This window comes from Saccostrea cucullata, unplaced genomic scaffold, assembly GCF_032062105.1.
Source record: "Saccostrea cucullata isolate Sc308-1 unplaced genomic scaffold, CSIRO_AGI_Scuc_v1 ctg24, whole genome shotgun sequence".
NCBI classification, from domain to species: Eukaryota; Metazoa; Mollusca; class Bivalvia; order Ostreida; family Ostreidae; genus Saccostrea; species Saccostrea cuccullata.
The window spans coordinates 18,736-41,413 of record NW_026933183.1 but is presented as its reverse complement, the minus strand read 5'-3'; the positions used below and the strand labels follow the sequence as shown (position 1 = coordinate 41,413).

Here is a 22,678-nt window from a genome sequence, read left to right as displayed (position 1 = left end):
TTATAATTTCTAAAATTAAATGTTTAAAAAACAATTTTACAATTTTGAATAAAATTACACAAGAACTGTTGATTTTAACAACGTTTAATAAGTACATCATCACCGATTATGACGTAATATGTCTTTATAGTCATGTGACATGTTCCCTGTCTCCCCTTAAGGAGAGCAAACTCTTTCGGGGATACATGTATTCCGCATTGCGGAAACTTGATCAAACTTGAAGTTTCAGTACTGAAACTTTGCGTAAACAATTAGTAAACTTAAGTTTCCGCAGAGTTTCAGCTATGCGGAAACTTTTTTTTCATCCAGTGATGCATGTAAAAATTAAGTTAAATACATGTTAACAGAGATACATGACTGTACATTTAACAAATACGGTTCGATAAGAGGTAATGACATCTTGATTCATCCAGTGAATTAAGGTTTATTCTGAGAAGAGAGAAAACTCTTTTGGGATACATGTACATTGTATATATATCTAATTACTGAGTATTACAGAAGTGAAGTATTTTACAGTCTTTGGATTGTGCACTTCTTATGTGATTGGTAGAAAATATATGATAAGAAGATTTTCATTTTCAATATATACAATGGAATTGTGAACCTTAAATATAGATAGTTCTGTTATTGTTGCACATTTAAAAAATCATTTTTTATCAGATATTCAATCATGTCAAAAGTGCGGATTTCAAACTGAGGATACTGAACATTATTTTATCAACTGCCCATCATATAATGTTGAAAGAAACTTATTGGTAAAACAATTAAAATGATATTGATGTTGTTTTTGAACTCGACATTCTGCTAAGAGGAAAATGTCAATAATCTTATCAAACAAATTGCAAAATATTTTCATATGTTCAAGAATTTATTAAATCTTCTAAGAGACTAAATTAAGAAGACTGTTATATCAAATACTCTATTAAATGCATAATTTTTTCCCTCAAATATTTGTATTATTTTTAAGCTGGAACAGTATGTAAATAATATGTATACAGTTAGGGGGTTGTCATCTTTTTTGAAATATAATATTGATAAATAATACTTGATTGTGAATCTTTATTTTTCATTATAATCTTATTGATTATCATGTACATGTATTATTACTTACTATTGTATCTTGACCTATTATACAAGGAGAGGGTGTACATAGGCCTTGCCTGTTGCCCAATCCTTATTGTATTATTCAATAAAAATATGTTTAAAATATAGTTCTGTTACTACTCACCCCCGGTAAGGTTTTCTGTTCGTGTAAAGCTTGCTGGGCTTTGAGGGCGCTCTCTTTGTGACAGTAAGTTAGAAAGGCACATCCTGTTCAAATTAAAAAGTTAATGATTTAATAAGTTATATTCTTATTAAGTTATTGAATTAAAAGGAAGATCTGACATGTTTGGACTCTCATTTCTCATAAGTATCCATGGTCCCGACATGCTATATGTATCAATTATAAAGTACATTGAACAAATGATGAATTTTGTGCTTATTCAAAAATATGCCATTCTTACGCACATTGACTATCCCTCTGAATTATCATCTCTTACCATGACTGACTGATTTTTGAATTTTTTTTTAAAGTGCGCAATGACTTTAATTCTAATCGTCGTGGAGTCAAAAATTTCTGTTATTTAATGTTAAACTAAGTATTATGCCTGTAAAACGTCTTTGTTATACTAGGACTTTTAAGTGGTCTGTTGTACAAGTCGGAGTGCAATATTATTTCGATTCAGTCTGGACCTCATTCCGAAAGGTGATGTAGAAAATATACTGTAAAACACAGACACATGTCAGATATAACTGGAGTAGCAATAAAGAACGAAACTGAAAAATAATGAAATAATCGAGTTAACATGAAAGTTAGGGATTGATAAAGCTTTTTACTGCAATCTTAGCCGGTCGTAAATCGTCACAATCGATGCTTTCCCTCCTGCTTTTAAGCAAACCCCATTTCCTCTCCGCGATACACTCTTTACGATATTGACAGGCAAAAAGCTTTAGCTTAAAGTTAACATATGACTTTACATCGTCAGCAGAACACGGGGCCTCCATAGTCAGCTATAATTAATACGTTCTTGGAAAGAAAACGCAAAAAATATTTTTTTTTTAATATGTTCATCGCTGACATAATTTCTATCTGCAAGTTGCATGATGCACATTCTTCAAAGAATTTGTTGTTAAAGGGTAATAATTTTTATAGTTTCCTTTAAAAAAAAATCAGACTATTATCTAGTCTAAAATCCATCCGAACACAAGGGGAAAATCAAGTTGCATTTTGATATTTATGGCATCATAACGAAAATTGACTCTCAGATGAAAATTCCGGGATCCCCCTTCAAAACTTGCCATCACGAATGTCTGTTTACTCAGCAATGTGTGCAAACTTATTGCAGCCACCAGCCATCTGTTATGTTTTTAGGATATTTTCACACAAAAACCTTGCAGTTATATAGCTTCATAGTTTTAGTTTCATTGACTCTTAAATATTGCTGATTTAGTGGGTCAAAGGTAGGAAATCTCAATTTACTGGAAGGTTGAATATGTTTAATTTGAACCGTTTTAATAAAATGTCTTGTACATGTACATTAGCATAAAACATTTCAGTTTCAATCTTCATGATTAGACTTTAGTAATTAAATGATAAATGAAGTTATCCTTCCTTGATGACCATCGGACATCCTTAATCTTAATACATGTATGTGTGTTTCTTTCGACTAAACACCCCTGATATACTTGCTGATTTTATTAACTGAAAGAGACTGTGTCCACTTCGCCAATAAGTCAAACCTCCGCCCGGATAAGAAGGAGTAATAGCTACCTCGGTCCCTCCATAGATTACCGCTTCTATCACACACGCCTTCTGTCGGTAAGCCAGCTTTTAGTCCAAGATTGTATTTACCGAGACCGAGATTTACAGGGCATCTCTTGTAAATTTTTATTTGTTTCAAGAGCGCAGGGGGAATCGATTGGGGACATCTGGTGCCGTATATAGAGGTCGGCCAGATAAAGTGCTCTAACAAATTATAACAAGAAACCTGTGAAACTCTACATATTTAGTGCTCTGACAAATTATTAGAAGAAAACCTGTTAAGGTTCATAATCACTCTGCTCAATCATATAAAATGTTGCTTGAACCTTAATGATTTTCCAAAAGAAATGTATTTTATAAGTAAAATTCAAATAATTATAGCAATTATTTTATCATGCAAAATTTTATCAAAAAAGAATTTTTTTTAATTTGGTATTTCTATAAAGGAATAATAGACATTTATGTCATTAAATAGTTAAAATCTCTTATCAGAGATAAAAATGAACCTATATTTTTTAAATTAAAAATTAAATCAGATGCCACAAAAGCATTAAATTTCCAAATTCTAGTTAGATATTGACTGATTTGCAATAAATACGAGTGTAAAATATTGTGTGAATGAAATCAACTTTTTCAAAAGAGTCACTGACTTGTCTATGTCTTTGACGTAATAAGTTTAATCAAATATTCAAATGAATATAATTAATTATATCAATCATATTTAATTATCATGTTGTATTGTGTTTTTCCAAAGAAACGAAACCGGACTAGGGATGTTTCGGTTTTGGAGACACAGCTGAAACCAGGAAGCGATCAGAATAGGTCGGCAGAATGGAAGCCAACAATTAGTTAGTTTAGCAGATTACTGCACTACACAAAAAACAGGATCTATGATCGAGCTTTACATTATCTTATTTCTAATTCATAGCAAATTAATAATGAATGTCTAACATTTATTTTAGTCTACCATTCATTACCAGTTTATTGAAGAAACAGAAAATGAACTGAATTTAGCTATGTGCGTAAGTAGTGACTTCTTGATTAGCTGTCACCAGGTCAAATACATGTTTTTGATCCCCAGGAACCGACCATGTCAATTTCAAAACTTCTGCTTGGATTCATTATGTCAGTTTCATCTGGTACCAGTGGTTGACGCATGTCAATATCTCGGTCTGACACTCTGATGTCTTAATCTGTCTATGACGTCATAAACGTCAATTACCGGAATTGGCAATCGACATTCTATTACAGACAGGATTTAGTATTTTCCATACAATCAGGAGAGTTAGGACTTGTGCTCTGATTTATTCCATTACAATGACTCCATGACAAAAGTCATACTCTGAGTTTTGTTCCTTGCAAAGAGATGTTTTACGTAAAGATATATAGCAGTTAACACCACTGATTTTCACAAAACGGTATCTTGAACGTCTTTTAAAGTGCATTATTTTACGTTCGAAGCACCATAAAAATATACTGCTGTACAAAACATGTCAAAACTCCCACGAAAGAATGTTCTTTCCTTCTGACATAATTGTTCTCGAAATAATTGGATCAAAGGGAAACTTTGAACAACAGAATCAATTTTTATAGCAGAACAATATTATCAACGTGTGAAAGTCAAAAATGTGAGTAAAAATAGCAATAGCTTCTTTATGTGTAACACAAGTTTTATATTCGGAGTGATAAAACTGAATGCCTAGTGACAGGCAGAGTAAGGTCAAAGGATGCCGATATGTTTTCGTGTTTTATTGGATATACCGTTACTCTATAGAGGTACTTGATACCAAACGAATTTATGGGTTTTTTTTTTTTTAAATGTGGATTTTACTTTTTCCAAACGAAAATTACAAATAAAACCCTATGAAAATTTCCAACGAAGCAAATAAAAAACTTTTAAAATGTAATTGTGTTAATCAAAAGTACACATCAATATTAACCTGCACAACAAGAGTTATTGCCCTTGCACATGCAACTCTCTTTGGGAACCTTAGATCCGCCATTTTAAACATCTGAATTCTTCATTGTTATGAATCTTGGAACCAGTTTCGTGTCATTGCAGATAAAGATCACTAATTAACACTGGAAAAGTACAAAAAATAAAACAGAGAAGCAAAGTATAGTGAGATGTTGTGATGTTACATCATGAAGCAGATGGTCCTAGGAGTAAATGGGTTTTTGGATGTACACCAAAATAAAGAAAGTATTGACAATTTGACAACTCTGTAAAAGCGATAGCACCATTTTAGTGGGCTGTTCGACTGCGAATTGCTCAGTAAATGTGTGTGCTCTGGTAAATGACCGACGAAATTGAATTTGTAACCATTATAAAAATGAATCGACAATATGGATCTCAAAAATCTTGTACTGCCGTTATCTTTACAGCAGAACAACTTCACACAGTTGGGTAAAGTGATCTACCGATATTACAATAGTATGTAACAATGCGGGCAGCAAGTGATCTTTTTCCCCTTTCTCTTTTTAATTTAGCTTTTTATGATCAATTGCCACAGTAAACTCATGGTTTTGGCTATTGCATGACTACGGGTTTCTCTATTCATACAAACTTGGAAATAAAAATCTGGACTTATGTGAAAGTCTTACAAATTTGTAAGGAATCTTTTAGCATTATCTACATTGCATGTAAAGAATAATCACACTGTATATATATACATGTATAGCCGCTAGCTGCTGCATAATGCAGAGATCTGGGGGACCTTATGTTGACATTATTTGACTTTGTTTTTATTTTGTTTTTTGATTTTTTTTTTTTTTTTTTTTTCACTTTTTCATTCATGATGACTTGCTGGTGTACTAGGTTGACTTTAAAAAGTTTCTTTAAAAAATAGTAATTCTATTACCATGTAGCTTCCTCAGTGTAGTGATTTTATCAAAGTGAATTTTATGGAATCACTAACTGCCATGAACTGTTTTAATAACTTGAGTGTTCATCACAATTTTATCATCATTTAAAGCTCGTAACTTCATGATGGCTAAAAATTGGATTCGCCATATTCGGTCTGAAAAAGGAATCAATGCATGGTATCGATATCTCCCCCTCTCACCATTGATAAAGACGTTCTTTGGAAAACTGATAGTGGAGTACAATAACATTACACAAACTTATTTGACTACGGCAGGAAAATATTCATCGCTGGTCAGTATCCAAGTATGACCCACTCAGTAACTGAACTTCCTTCCAGTATGAACAACTCAGTGATTGTTCACTTCCAGTATGACCCACTCAGTTATTGAACTTCCCTCCAGTATGAACAACTCAGATACTGAACTTCTTTCCAGTATGAACAACTCAGTGATTGTTCTAACTTCCAGTATGGCCCAATCAGTAACTCAGTATCTAAACTATCTTCCAGTATGAACAAATCAGTGATCCAACTACTTCGAGTATGAACAAATCAGTAAACTAACTGAACTTCCTAGGGCCATCGGTCGCCCGCGTGGCGCTAAAGTCGCGAGGTAAGGAGTCAATCCTTACTCAGTGACTGAACTGCCCTCCAGTATGATCCACTCATTAACTGATCTTCCAGTATGACCCACTCAGTGTCTGAACTATCTTCCAGTATGACCCACTCAGTAACTGAACTTCCTTCCAGTATGAACAACTCAGATACAGTACTTCCTTCCAGTATGAACAAATCAGTAACTGAACTTCCTAGGGCCATCCATTACGAACAACTCAGCGATTGTGAACAACTCGGGGACTAAAATGCTTTCAAGTATGACCCTGTCAGTAACTGAACTGCCTTACAGGCTCATTTTTACTTTTTATTCAGGACTTTAGAATTCAAACAGTAGTTAAAACACCTTTCTACTTCACAACTAAAGAATCTACCGTAATCAATATACTAATGGGGATGGAAGATATCGAGGCCTCTCCTTAATAGAAATATTGTTTGACCTTTTAACCTTATCAAAATAACTACATATGTTTTATAAATGATACCATCAATTCTCCAGATTAACAAAGATAATTTCTTATTGATATATATGTATTTTTTAATTTTATCCCCACTCACAAATCATTTCACAGGAAGGAAAATGACATTTATTAGTTTCGTTTTCTTTGATGATCAGAAATATAGATATCACGTGACTCAGCATGTTTGCGTGCTGATCACACTCAATAACAGAAGAAAAAATTGGTCCTCAGGCTAGTGTTGTGAATTACTATTGGAGTAACGAGTAACATTATGTCTTTTACGGAACTTTAAAGTCATGTACAGCAACACGAAATGCTAGAGTAGGTAGGATTGTTTTGGGTCCATCATTGCATTTTTTACTTTTCTTCCTTTTTACATGTTTGCTGAAAAACAAGATGTGTGTTTGTGGAACACTGACGAACCAATATGGCAGCCTTAGGCAAAAGTTAATGTTTCTCAAATGCTATTTCAACTGCAAGGTCAAGGTAAAGACATTAGAAATGCTAATTTCCACAGAGCGGACTTGTGTAATTTCATAAACCTGTGAAATATGAAATCCCAGATATCAAGTGTATAAAGGTTATGACAAACAGTATTTTTTTTAAAAAGTGGGTAGAACCCCAAGGGCAAAAGGTCAAAGTTGTGGTATCCATAGGAAGGTTGTAACAAAAAATTCACCTGTAAAATATGAAAGCCCCAGTACAAATTGTTCAAAGTTAAGGCAAAAGGTTTTCTATGGCAAGGTCAGGGTTAAAAGGCCAAAAATATATGTACATGTAATTAGTATACGTACGGAAATGTCGTGTCACTGTAAATATAGATATGAAGTACGAAAGCAGTATTGTTGTACAAAGTTGATGGCAAGGATACTAAATTGACGATTTTTACTTAACTCTCGCAATGCCCAAAGACAGGTCTTATCTCATGACATATACATCTGACATAAAAGAAAGTCATAGTTCTAACCAAAGTTATGGGCAAGGTTAAACAGACAGCCAGGTTAACAGACAAACATCTAGACAGACGGACGGAAAGTGCAAGAACGCGCGAACAATATATCCCCAATCTTTGATTACGGGGGCATAACGCATTAGACTCACTTGAGGCAAGATTGAAGATAGTAAAGGAAGTTGATCTACTTTGTGATTTTCTATGCAAAAAAGACTACCCAGCTCTTCATGTATAACATTGAAGATATCAAAGTGTGTACATGTGATCAGATCAATGTTTATGTTATAAACCAAGTTTATAAAACAGTTACTGTTTGTTTAATATACAATTTTCCTCAATTGTAAACATTAAAGTAAACAGCCACATAGACAAGACTTAAGATAGCCTGTGACTAGATATTAGATCGACTCACATTTAACTATGAAATCTTGTGGATTGCATCATTACCAGTAACATTCTAAGATGGATCGTTAACGTTAAAAAAAATAAATTTTATTTTGTAATTAAATCATCTGCATATGAAGGTTACGTCTGCTAGATAAGTCGAATTTGATATACAAGAACTAATTCTATTCACGAACAGCTTCTTAAATGAGACCGGCTATTAAATAATAAGTTGATGATAAAACGACTTCAATAATATCGCTTAAAAATATATTTTGCAAATCCTGTAAAATTTCTGAAACGAGGGAGGCTAAATCAAACATTTTGCAAATTCTGTGGTCGGTCACTGTATTGGTAAATTCAATCTCGTTACGTCGAATTTTGACTGAAGCCTTTCATTGTTAGGCCATTAATGCCACACTGCATTGTCTACAGATTTTTATCGGATGATTAATTGATTGTATGTTGTTTTACGTCCCATCCGAGAATTTTTCACCCAGAAAGAAACGTCACCAAATACCGGAGAAGGTCTTCAAATTTTGACCTTTACTCGGCACCCATGGCCATTGCGCAGTGAGGGATCTTTATCTTTCCAACGTCTGCCGTGACACGGGGACTCGGTTTTTATGGTCTCATCCGAAGGACCCGCAACTTTCACTTCAAAGAAGTGGGGATTAAGTCATTTCATTGTTGTCATCAACAATTTAAAACGTTGTTGATGTTATTAATTTTTTAACCAATGAGAATCTATTCGCCATTTGAGAGACGCTAATTACGTAGTGTAAAAAAAAGTGAGAATTGTACTAATACATTTCTAAAATATAAAGAAATTAAAAACCTCTTATAATGTTCAAAATTCTACCTTTCTTCAACTATCCTTATTAATCTATTACTATTATTTGTAACTTTAAATCTCATCATGAAAACAATTCGAAACTTTGCGGTTAAAATCGTTCATTTTACTTCCATATAGACATGACTCAAGTTGCTATTTTCATTCTTTTTTTTATATATATATATAAAAGTTTTGTTTGTATTATCTGTCCTTATGGTAGAGGGTATACTCTGTGTACTATAAGTAGAAATCGGACAATTCCTGATGGTAAATAGAAAATAGGAGCAGAGGCTTTCAGATAGATTGAAGCAAACCATATCCAACCGATGGAAACATACAGTTTAGATTTGTTTCTATGATTATCATTTTTTAATGAAGAAAGTGACCTCAAAATATACTCACCGTCAATAGAAACGCAACACCCAAATTTAAGGGGTGAAAATTATATACGGGATTTAACTATGTACTAAAAAAGTTAGGAAATCTTTTACTTTGCCAAATCAGTTATTTAACGGTTGAATGATTTTAAATCCATTACCGGAAGTTGGTTTTTTAGCTCCCTGAACAGAAATAAAATATTAGCATTTTTAATAAAATTATTGACAATATTTTGGGTTTTCAAGGTTTTGTACCTGTTAATTATAAGTCTTGTACCCAAAGTCCGGAAAAAATATCCCTCTCTCTCTTCCGGATGTGATGCCTGTATTTCCTCAAATTAACTGAAAGCACGCATTTTCATTGCTAATGTTGGAAATTTTCAAAATAAAGAAAAGGGAGAGCTCAGATGCAAATACACACTACATAACTTTTCACTCATGTGTTTCAAAAGCATGAATGACAGTTCCTTGACCGGAAGTCATTTCACTGTTGTTCAACAATTTAAAAACAGGCATTTAAAAAAGGACAAGAATATTTATTTCGCTCAGATTTTTTAAACTTACAATGGTAGAATTCGGGCTGCTTATTTGTACAAGGCTGACTAGCATGTTTTAATTGAATGGTCGGAAGGGGGGATGTTTTAGAGTTATGTGTTACTTTCTAAGTTCTAAAGATAACATTTTAAGTTTAAATGAAGTATCATTGTTTTGTAAATTTACTTTTTAAATTTATGTATTTTCTAAAATATAAAGTAACACATAAAAAACATCCTCCTTATAATTCAATTAAAACGTGCTAGTCAGCTTTCTTCAACTAATCCTTATTAATCTATTACTATTATTTGTAACTTTAAATGCCTGTTTTTCATCATGAAAACAACTTGAAACTTTGCGGTTAAAATCGTTCATGCTTTTGACACATGAGCCAAAAGTGTATATAGACATGTATATTTGCTATTTTCCCTTTTCTTTTTTTATATATATATAAAAGTTTTGTTAATTTACTAAATACTGTCCTTATGGTAGAGAAAGAAGGATATTTTTTCCGGACTTTGTGTACTTATAATTAATAGGTACAAAACCTTGAAAACCCAAAATATTGTGGTAATTTTATTAAAAATGCTAATTTTTGATTTCTGTTCAGAGGCTTTCAAACCAACTTTGAATGGAATGAAAATCATATCCAAAATAACTGATTTGGCAAAGTATAATTTCCTAGATTTTTTTCTATAGTTAAATCCCGCATTTAATTTTCACCCCTTTAAATTTGGGTGTTGTGTTTCAAAATATATATATATCATTTTACCCGTGTTAGATTAAACTTGAGCATTCTTGTATTTTTTATATGCGCTACATAATGGTAATAAGATCCTAATTGGCTTTATATCCAGAGTCTGAATATTAAAACGATTTGTATGAATCACAATGAACATGCAGTAAGCAGAATTTTATTGTCATTTGATTTGGAGGGAAAGTCGCCTCATCTTAGTTCATTATATTCCTTTTCCTTGGTTAATCAAGTCAAGAAATTTCATTGACCAGTGCATCTGCTCTTCTTAAATATTAATACAACGCCGCGTCCCCTCCACAAGTTCACTAGCATGGAGAATAATTGTGATCTTGATATCACTTTCTCTACTTTTTTAACCACTTATGCTTCCCATGCTGCAAATGTTGTGTTTTTAAATAAGAAAAATATAGACATTGGCTCACTGGAGCAAATGAAGGCTGTACCAATGAAACCAATACCAGGTACATTTCATGAGTTCGTTTAAGTTTTGTAAAAACTACATTCAAAATCGTTTTTCTTGTGTTTTTTAAAAATACATTGTACTTAAAAAAATTTGAATTTTCAGAGGAAGTGATTTTGACTCTTAAACAAGTCATCTGAATTTTATAAATTCTTCCCCAAAGATTAACACAAGACTGAATGGACTCGCACCAAATTCAGTATAAGTACATGCATATACCTTAAACTTAATTTGGTGTGAGTCCATTTTTACATAATTATAACTAAGTGTGTGGTAGTGCAGCATTTTGTGTGTTTGTATGTTGTTTAACGTCTCTCTCAAGAATTTTGCACTTATGTGGAGACGCCACCACTTGCCGGTGGAAAGCTGAATATTTTGTCGTATACTCGGCACTTCGGGCCATTGTGCAGGGAGCCTCAGGGATCTTTTTCGTGCCAGGATCTACTGCGGACACGGGACCTCGGTTTATACGGTCTCATCCGATTCGAACCCGCAACGTAAGGATCGACTCAACTCCTTACATCGCGACTCTAGAGTAGACGCTCTAACCACTGCGCCACGAAGGCGACAACACGACACGTTGTCACCGACATAGTTCATGTGATCTAGTTATTGTGTCATTTGTGTATGTACCACAGACGCTTGTTTTGCACATATGGATCCCATGGGCCCTATATTCTCTTTCTACAAGGTACCTAACTCGAATTCAGAACCCCTATATATCAAACTTGTATTTTTTCAATGTATCAACTTGAAACGCTTATCTGCTTAAACAACATAATTATAAAGCTTGCTTCAAAATACTTTTTTTGGTCTCAAATGAATCGCTCCAGCTTCAACCACCCTTCTATTCCTTCTTTAGCTCATGATGGCAGTTTAAATAGGTGAAATAAATTATTGACAAATTGGTAAAATAATGTGGAACCACTAATTTTCGTAGGGTGTTAATTTTAGTTGTGTTTGAGATATGGAGAATTCCATGAATTAATGACTACCACGAAATGCATTACTATTAAACATTGTCCAGCTAGGAGATCTAATCCCAACAAACCAATATTTTTCCTCAAACCTTGAAAAAAATTGACTCCACGAAAATATGTGATTTTCCATTACAGCAAAAACTTGAAATAAGGATACCTAAAATGGAGTTGGGTTCTACAAAATAATAAACATGTACATGGATCATTAATTTTTGGACCTTGTATCAACTTGCAAAATACATTTTGCATTCTTTTGTAGAACCATTCCCAGGTAAGCTTGGATTTTTAGTAAGGCGTGGCATTCTCGGCGCTACGTAATTAGCGTCTGTCAAATGGCAAATAGATTCTCATTGGTTAAGAAATTAATTATAACATCAGGAACTTTAAGGTATTCAATCCCTAATGGGAACAAATTCAGTGAAATTGAATACATAACTGATATGTAGGCATTGAATAGTATACTCAGTTTATTTAGACATATTACTATTAGTATGTATAGTGGGATGTGTCCTAATTCATGACCTTGAGTTTTTGTGAGAGTTATCTCCCCTTTTTTTTAATTAATAAAAAAAATCAATTATAAAAATTTAGCCGGTAAAAAAAATTGTTTTCAATTGCCATTCTATTTTTAATGTTTCAATGCATCTTTCCACCGCAGGATTTATTGATATTCAAATTATTTGAATTTTTATTTTGAAAAAACGTTTTTCCCCATAGACTTCAATGCAATCTTTGTTAATTAACTACTGCTTAATTAATGACATTTTTAAAACTTTCTAGCGGCCAATCCTTTTCCACTATAAAATGCTTTAATATAATATCAGTGTATTATGTACTTGACGGACATTTAAGGGTAGGGAATTAGGTCCCATTAGGGATGGAAATCCTTAAATTGTTGTTGACACCGATGAGACGACTTAAACTCCACCTCTTTGCCGGACGAGGCAATGTTATCGGTTATTCGATACACTAATTGGCATTTGCCCGAATTTCTATCCCATGTATATTTCTACAGTGAAGGAAAGCTGTGTAAATTTCAGAAGCTAAGTATGTAACATCGAGAATGTCACGCCTTACTGAAAGTCTAAACTAAACTTGGAATTGTCCTAAATATATATATAAGTGAATGGGCTAGCATTTGCTTCAGCTTCACAAAGACCGTTATTACATTTATTTGTCAACGAGTCCTTCTAACCTCATCTTAAAAGGCCAAAAATAGAATCAATCCTTTACAAATCTGAGTGTATACAACTTGAATCTTACTCAAAGTAATTTTTGCGCAGTGTATTGACAAAGTTCTTTGCATTCATTTTTTAATTGTGTGGGCTCCTGACTCTTTTATGTTGCCAATAACATTCTAATCTGCTCATAAAACGGCCAGTTCTTGGTCATTTATAGGTACGACAGTTTTTAAAGAATGAGTGCACTTTAGTACGTCGTTTGGAACCTTTTCGACTACCCATTTTAATCTTTACATTACAATATATCGCTTAATTAATCTATGATTATTTTGCAAGCATATGCTTTTGAATTTATGCCTTGAATTTTTTGTCATATTTCTATAATTAAAGACAATGCCATTGAAAAGAACATGTATAAGCCTTAAATTCCGGAAATTTGAACGGGACCACTATCGAATTTAAGGTACCCGCAAATAGGCGGAGACATTTAAATTGCATGGATGTGGAATGTAAACAATAGCACATATGATGGAGTAGATGTATCGCCCTGCAGACCATAATACTGAGGCAACATGAGCCTATATTTACTAATCTCACTACCAATACCAGAATTCTTTCAAAACACTCCTAACGAAAAATACACAGTAAAATAAGAGGCATATAGACTTCGAACCTTATTAAAATTTGCGCAAATTTCTTCCATAGTTTGAAGTTGGAAGCACTATAGATCTGTCCGAATAGAAACTTCAAATGACAAACACAATGAAATGTTCAAAGAAAGCGTTGGGTTATCGAACCGTGGAATGTCACATGAGTAAAGTGATTATAATATCAATTGTTGACACTTGGGGATCTGTTAATTCAGTGGCTAAGTTGACGGTAGTTCAAAGACTTTTTCAAAAAATTAGATATGAGCCGCAACTTGGCCAACTTTGTCCTTTGGATATGTAAAAGTTTAAATTAAAATACACTTTCTGTGCAAATGAGACCAATGGCCAAGTTGCGGCTCGATGTAAACAATGTCGTTGAAAGCTGGTATGCATATGAATCACAATAGAAATGTGACAAAAGTGTTAGACCCCCGTCTCAAAAGCTAGTGTCGCTCAGCATTATTTAGTACTTTCGTGTTATATAATAAACCAAAACCTGGTCTTAAGACATTGTTTAATACCTATAAAACATAAATTTAATAAAATTCGGGATTTATTTTGCGCAAAACACCGGGACCCAACTCTCATAGCTTAAGTGCACAGGTACTTGTGGACAGGATCCCCCCCCCCCCCCCCATATTCAACCCCGGGGCTTATTTGACTTTTTTTCACAATTTATATTTAGTACACTTATTCAACATGTTTGCAATAGGAACAAATCATCAAAACCCCAAAATAATAGCTCCACAAAAAAATACCCTACTATACATTATAAGAGAGAAAGGTAAGCAACTTCGGTTTGTTTACGTTGTACCCCCACTGGTCTTTCTGGGTTTAAAAACGTATTTATTTCATTTTCACCTAAAATGTCGGTCCACACTGTCTCTACATATATTTCTGTCTCCGTCAATGCTATCGAATTGACCCTGCGTCTCGTAAGAATCACACAAACAGCATTCCAGTTAGAATGTTGAAATTTCCTTAGGTAAACGCAACGGAAGTGCATAGAGAATGTTACACTTATTAGGATAACGTCCGAGAGAGTTTTTGCCTGACGTAATAATCATCTCGGGTGTTATCATAATAGTAATAGGCACTTCCGTTGCGTTTACCTAAACGTAAACAAACCGAAGTTGCTTAACTTTCTCTCTTATAATGTATAGTAGGGTATTTTTTTGTGGAGCGATTATTTTGGGGTTTTGACGATTTGTTCCTATTGTAAACATGTTGAATAAGTGTACTAAATATAAATTGTGAAAAAATGTCAAATAAGCCCCGGGGTTGAATATCTTGGGTGGGGGGGGGGGTCCTGTCCACAAGTACCTGTGCTTAAGTGCACTCATCCTTTGTCTTTTCAGCAATAATTCCACCCATACTTGATATATAATATTATGTAATATTTATCCTTCGGTTTTTAAACATCTGGATTATTGTATAATCATTGTCTATTCTGGTAACGAATAAAACAGAAAAGTTATAATTATATTAATTGGCAATTGTCCAGGCAGAAATTACACTCTCTTACGCGTATCCGCAGGTGGTTCGGGCCACTGAATATGCTCCACTTCCTCTCTTTATCGCACTTCATTAATGTGTTATTATCTCCTACCTTATTAAGAGAAAGCTAATTACAGCAAAGTACGGTATATGTGCAGTGAGCACAAAATTTACAGTGAACATGCCATTAAAACAAACCAAGCTTGCTGATGTTAGAATAAATTTAAGGAAGGCCCACACTTTTACGGATCCGGTTCTAATTTTACACATCAATATAAAATTCTGATTCTCACTTGTCTGTTGATATAAAATCTTTTTGGGTGATTGAAAATGATTTAGCAAGTATAATATTTGTTTATTATAGTGTTATTGTGCATACAAAGCATTTAATATACATTATTTATGGAAATTAACACTTTGCACTCTGTCCATAAGATCTATACGTCATTTAGTAAATTAACACAGACACAAAATTTTTACTTGCTTTTATGGACCTAAATCTTTTTAATTTTCTTTTAAGCAAACTAACCTGAGATCTATATTTATTGATTTAGAGCCTATACCATCCATTTAATTTTTACTTTTTAAAAATTTTGCGATGAATACTTCAAAAAAATTGATATTTCAAAAAATGGGGGTATACGTCTTCAAAAGACTGTTTTGTTAAAAATTCCCTGGTCAACCATAATAAAGTATGTGATTTTGTTAACATTAGATATAATTCTTAATAATTTTAAAGAAAAAATGGCATCTAAACAGTTTGAATTTTGAGAATTATAAAAAATAAAGATATTTTGAGATTTTTTCCTGAAAGACATGGACAGACTCAACATCAATTTGTTAATGTTTTGCAGTAAAGATTTCAAATATTCTCTTGGCAAATGAATATTTTTGATCTTCATAAGTTTTAACATAAATTTGATGTGATTTGGTGCATAACAAAGAGAAATATGATATCACACTTTTTTATGTTCAATTTTGGCTGTTGAGTTTTTAGAGGTATGTGCTCTGAGACATGTTTTATGAAAATTAACCTGCAAAGATATGCCTTTTATGGGTGTTTTAGTTAGTTTAAGACTTATTCAAGGTATTGAAATTGAAAAATTATCAGTTTGACAGAAAATTCTTAAAGTACAGAGCTACCTTAAATCCTCTGACAGTTATACAGGAAACAAGCTTGTTTTTATATATCAAATTATGTTTCGTTTCTTTTTGTTCCTTTGCATTGTAAATGAGTTCTGACTTCAAAAAAGGCAAACTTTAACACTTTAGGAAAAGCATTTGTTAGTTCAAATTTAAAAGAAAAAAGAAAGAAACAGGAAAAAAAATTAAAAAAAAAAAGAGAGAAGTGAAAAAATGAAAGAAAAGGAAACCAGGACGTGTTGAGAAATATTTTGAGATATACTGACACCCCGTAATAGCAAAGTTACTTAAACATTCTCAAAAGCAAATCCAATATGTGCTTATTGAAAGTAAGGCCTTCTCACAAGAAATAAACAAGAGGCCCATGGGCCACATCGCTCACCTGAGTAACTTTGGTCATTCTGTTATTTAACAGATTCCCCCTCTGTAATACCTATCTTGATCATGCCCATTCCAAAAGGGTCATGATTCGAACAATTTTGATTCTACACTTCCACAGAATGCTTCGACATAAGTTTCAACTTTTCTGGCCGAGTGGTTCTTGAGAATAAGATTTTAAAAGTTTTTTCCCTATATATTTCTATGTCAAAACTGGATTTCCTATTGTGGTCCCGCTCTACCCCTGGGAGCTATGGTTTTAATAATTCAGAATCTACACTACCCTAGGATGCTTCCACATAAGTTTCAGCTTTTTGGCCTAGTGGTTCTTGAGAAGATTTTTAAAGTGTTTTCCTATATATTTCATTTTAAAACTTAGATACCCTATTGTGGCCCCGCCCTACCCCTGGGGTCATGATTTTTACAATTTGGAATCTACACTATCCTAGGATACTTCTATAAACATGTAAGTTTCAGTTTTTCCGGCTCAGTTGTTCTTGAAAAGATTTTTAAATGACCCCACACTATTTTTGTATTTTCTTGATTATCCCCCTTGGAAGTGGGCTTGGCCTTTTATTTTAACAATTTGAATTCCCTTTACTCAAGGATGCCTTGTACCAAGTTTGGTTAAAATTGGCCCAGTAGTTCTTGAGAAGAAGTTGAAAATGTGAAAAGTTTACAGACGGACGGACGGACGACGGACAATGGGTGATCAGAAAAGCTTACTTGAGCTTTCAGCTCAGGTGAGCTTAAAATGTTAAAAATTCATGAAAGTCCTAGCACCACCTGTTTAAAAATAATGGCCAAGATTTAAAAGTACATTGTCGGACAGTCTTCTAGATCAAAAAGTCAAAGTTGTTGCTATCCAAAGTAAGGTCTTGTCACAAGGATTACAAGCGTGAATTATGAAAACGAACTGTTCAAAAGTTATTGCCGAGGTTAAAGTTTTGCTACATTGGGTCAGACTCCAAGTAAAAGTTCAAAAGGCACCAAAAGAAGGGTCTTGTCACAAGGAATACACTTGTGAAATAGAAAGCCATAGCTTCAATCAATTGAAGTTATGGACAGGGTTGAATTTTTTTTGACAAATAGACAGCATAGACAAGCGGACAGACAGGGCAAAACTATACACCCCATATTTTCGATTAAGGGGAGGTACATGTATAAAATAAATAAAGTTAATGACTGTATATGTACATGTATGTATCACAAAAGTGTTAAAACATTCATTAGACTACATGTATGCATTTAAACTCTATGCAGTAGTTTATCCTATTAAAAAAAAACGTCTAACAATCGCCATCAAAAGAACATGGTTTGTGGCTATTTACATTCAATATATAACCTATTGTCTATTTCATAACCTATACTTGTACTTTGTCTATTTAATAACCTATACATGTACTTTGTCTGTTATTTAACCTATACTTGTAATTAGTCTTTTTTTAACCTCTACTTGTACTTTGTCTATTTTATAATCTATACAAGTACTTTATATGTTTTACGTGTACTTTGTCTATTTTATCTTCTATACTTGTACTTTGTCTATTTTATATTCTATACTTGTACTTTGGTTTTTTTTTAACCTATACGTGTACTTTGCCCATTATATAATCTATACATGTACTTTGGCTATTATATTTTACATGTATTTTGGTTATTACATAACATTTACATGTACTTAGGTTATTATATAACCCTAAACTATTTTTATAACCAAAAATGTATTTTGGCTATTTATATAACCTGTACATGTCCTTTGACTATTGTATAAAGGTCCTTTGGTTATAGAAACCGCGAAGCGTTTTATAAAAATAGCGTAAACTGTCCAAAGTTATGTTATATCGTAATAATTTAATTCTGGCTGTAACGCTTTATTTGATTGGATAAAAAATTTACTTCATATCGTATAAAATGGGTTGCATACGTCACAATGACTTGCGTCAAAAACGTATTAATCCGCCTGACGTTACATTCAAATTTTGTACAAATTGAAGTCATTTTATTAGAACAATTATCTTTTTTTCTTGCAGCGAATAAATGAAAATTAAATTATAAGCAATGAAATTAATAGCTACACATTTTATACGGTATAAACTGGGTTAGAACAGTTTACGCTTTTTTATAAACCGCTTCGCGGTTTATAAAGCGTAAACTGCCCCAACCCAGTTTATAACGTATAAAATGGGTAGCTATTTGTTAAATTAATTCCTTAATTAACACAGGTTAAGATTAAGCTTCATTCCTTATAATTTAATTTCAGTGAAGACAATAAAGACAATGTCCCCTGAAAAATGACTTTAAACTGAGCATATAAAAAGTAACGTCAATCGAAGTAATACGTCTTTAACGTAATTCAATGTGACGTAGGCAAGGTATGTTAAACTATATGAACTGAATCTTTTATCCAATCAAATGACGTGTTACAACTTAAATCAAATTATTTTATAATATAACAATGATTGCTTTTTAAAATTCAGTTTTAGAAATGCTTTATTGTAACAAGCTTTTACATCCGGGGGGGGGGATACTAATGGAACAGTTATTTGTTTCACGGATTTATTTTTCATAAGAAATTGTACATGTAGATATTCAATGAGTAACTCAAACGGTAATTTTCAATACAAGCCTTCATTATTTTTAGAAGAAGAAATAAAACAACTTTAATTGACTGACTGTTGATATTATTCTAGTTTTGTTTATTTGTTCATTTGCTTTAGTCAAAACATCTATTGTCAACTTAACAAGACCTAGAAATTCAAGACTTAGAAATTCCCCATTTTGATGGGAACTTGATTCAAAAACTTTAGATATACGGCACGATGATTGAATTCTGCTTATCGAATTTCCCGTTGTAAAACAGAATAAATTTCAGAATTCTTCGGAATCCTATGCAGCTTTTGTAACATGAACAGAATTCAACAATTCTCCGATAAATTGATCTTACAGCAGGAACTATTTTAGACGATTCTTTAAAGAGCTTTACGCAATCCAATTCTCCATTCATTCTTTTAATTAGTTTTTAAGGCCTTAATGCCTTGCCTTGATCCGGAGTACGGATAAGGAGGGGGATCTGTGTTCAGTCATAAGTCGTTAAATTGTTTGTATCTCCGAGTAGTACAAACATATGTTTCTGTCACCTTTAACAAATGCAGGGCAAATTCGGCAGTGAATCGTGTACTGCTGGCATAAGTTACACCAGAGAACGTGTTTCCCGTCATAGCATATAAAGTGTTTACATTCCGGACAGGTTGTATCAATAGAACGGATCCGCATTCCTGCAATTTGTTTATTTGATACAGACTCCTTTCTTTTTCACGGCTAATTATGATGACAAAGCTGTTACGATCTGGCATTTGTATCGTAACAATAACTTTCAAAAAGCAAAGACAAGAACGACTCTTATAGCCGAATAAACTTAAGAATAAGCTAACATGAAGTACGAAGGTTTTTTGTGATATTTAAAAATCATAACTTGCATTGTCAGTGTTCAATTCTGCATAACACAGAACTTTCAAAAATGGCAATATGAAGTAAATACCTTGAAAAAAAACAAATACAGGCTTCATAACCAGTTTTAGAATGTCACATACCTTTATGCATACCAGTAAACCGGTCCTTAAGCACTGTCAACTCATAGATTTGTCCAAACTCCTCAAATATAGGCCGTAATTCTTTCTCCTCTAGCGTGCGTGGTATTTGTCCCACAAAAAGTTTCACTGTGTCATGATTCTTAAAAGATATTCCGGACCCGGGTCCGACTCCTGTATGTATATGAGCCGGAATACTTCCGTTTGGTAAAGAGAGTGGACCGGGTAGCTGAGAAGTGGGAATGGTTTGCCCGAGGGGCGGGGGAGGACGATGAATCAATTGATCTGTCACTACCCCACCTACAAGAGCAGTCATCGCCATTTAAGTCCACGACAGCGCACAACATACAACAATGTAAAAATAGGTGAACGTCAAAAAACACTCTGAAGAAACTTTGATCGGAAGCAAAGAGGAGCCTCCAGATTTCCGATGCCTTGGGAAGTAGCCAATACCCGCGCGTGTAACAAGCGTCGATGACTACCAATCCACAGGTGTCAACAGACTCGTGATATTCCGGGAAACAGACACCAGTGTGTCCGGAAGTGAAGGGCCGACACAAGTAGTGGAGGCCACCGCAGGAGCAAAGTGTCGAAGATTTCGTTATTTACTCAATTACATATTGGAGATGCATTGATTTGGAGAGATTTTGCGTAAGGCGAGATTTGACAGAGAAATCAATAGGTAGATAGGGGCTGAATAATCATATAGCGCTTTTCTGAACCTCAGATGCGGGATACAATGGCGCAGAATAAATTGCCGGATAGCATATGTGAAGCACTTAATTGGAGTTACTGCTCCTTATATTTAAGTTAGGACTTTTTTCTTTAAGGCGCATTGATAGGAGAGGGCTCGAATAAGTTTTCTTGAAAACCAGTTTAGACTGTAAATCATTTATCCTTGTGGGACGATAGGTCGTGTATTACATTGCCATGATCGTAGCGGAAGCAATGAAGTATTTTCATAAAAACCAATAACGACAGCAGAGAGCAGATGGACGTCTTCCCAGGTTGATAAATTTTGTTCGGTATCGACGTAACAGAGGTATTTAGTTCGTGCCCTCTTGAATCAATTAACTGAGCACAACTCGATTTAGAATTTCCTATAAGAAGTCTGTAATGTCTTTCCTCAGTCATACTCTGCATGTGTTTACTGTGTTGTTAATGCAACCCTAAGACTCCCTTTTCTTACACAGGCTCAATTTCATCTTAGATACACTAATTAACAAACTCTTTTGACATCAAAGCGGAAATCTGGCCCTATGTTGTAATTGACTTTTATAAATTATATAAGCGTGCATTGTCGCCAGAGACTAAAGTATATCTAGATCTTTCACCACAGTTAACATCACAGAATGCACGATAAATCTTCATTGATTGTCCATTGTCTTTGTCTTGTGCAAGAGAACATTAAACATTGCGTTAATAACACGTGCGAAAAGCAGAAGAAAAATCAACAGGGTCCGTTTAACTTGATTGTGATCTCGGCAGGAGAAGCCGTTGTTTGTTAATGTCGTCGGTTTATTGTGGGTCTGGTACACAGTGGACACTTTCTCGGCGAAATTCACCTCCAAATTGTAATAGCGTCATAAAGATTGATTTTTCATTATATCTCCAACATCTATTCGCACACTAACTTACTTAAAATTAAAGCCAATGAAATCTAAGTTCCCCAAGTCTATTTAAAACTATTATCGGGAATCAAATCAAAAGAAATATTTCACTTCCCCCCCCCCCCCCTAAAAAAAAAAATTGCGATCCTCTATACTTAATTATAGATGCAAAATTTTGCAAATAAATTTCGAAACGCTTTTCATCAGAGTTCAGGCTTTCTCTTATAGGAATACACTAGGTATAATGCGATGTCGGTTAACTATATTCAGATTTCACTCGCATAGTAATTAGTACAATTCTTTGTTATCCTTGGACTTTCAGTAAGGCGTGGCATTCTCTAAGCTTCATAATAAGCGTCTCTTAAATGGTGACCTAGATTTTCATTGGTTAAAAAATGTGTAAATTTCAGTTTGTTGTGCTATGTTATTTGACCAAATTCAAATCAGTTGTGAAAAATGAGAATATCATGCCATAACACCCTATTCTTGTAGTTAAAATAGTGTAAAATGGGGGTTGGGGTGGGGTTTATGTGTATAGGAAGCTGTAAATTGAAAATCATTACGTAGATTTACAAGACGGTGGCCCTCTTGAAATGTCAAAAATATT

The 22,678-nt window shown here is 33.7% G+C and overlaps 1 protein-coding gene across 3 annotated transcripts in view; it reads right to left on the bottom strand.

Annotated features, from left to right (window-relative positions):
• The window catches only part of LOC134237536 (CUGBP Elav-like family member 3-B), a 53,873-nt gene extending 33,033 nt beyond the window's left edge, over positions 1 to 20,840 (bottom strand). Inside the window, exons 1-2 of one of the 3 annotated variants that reach the window (XR_009985841.1) lie at positions 20,465 to 20,840; positions 1,229 to 1,311 (exon numbers count right to left, since the gene is read on the bottom strand). Coding sequence is in view for 2 of the 3 variants with exons in the window: in XM_062719621.1 (XP_062575605.1) it covers positions 1,229 to 1,311; positions 20,465 to 20,783 (402 nt within the window). In the remaining variant the exon portion in view is untranslated. The remainder of the gene's footprint in view (positions 1 to 1,228; positions 1,312 to 20,464) is intronic. The other 2 variants (XM_062719621.1, XM_062719622.1) reach the window with 2 other exon arrangements.
• Between the last annotated feature and the right edge of the window lie 1,838 nt (positions 20,841 to 22,678).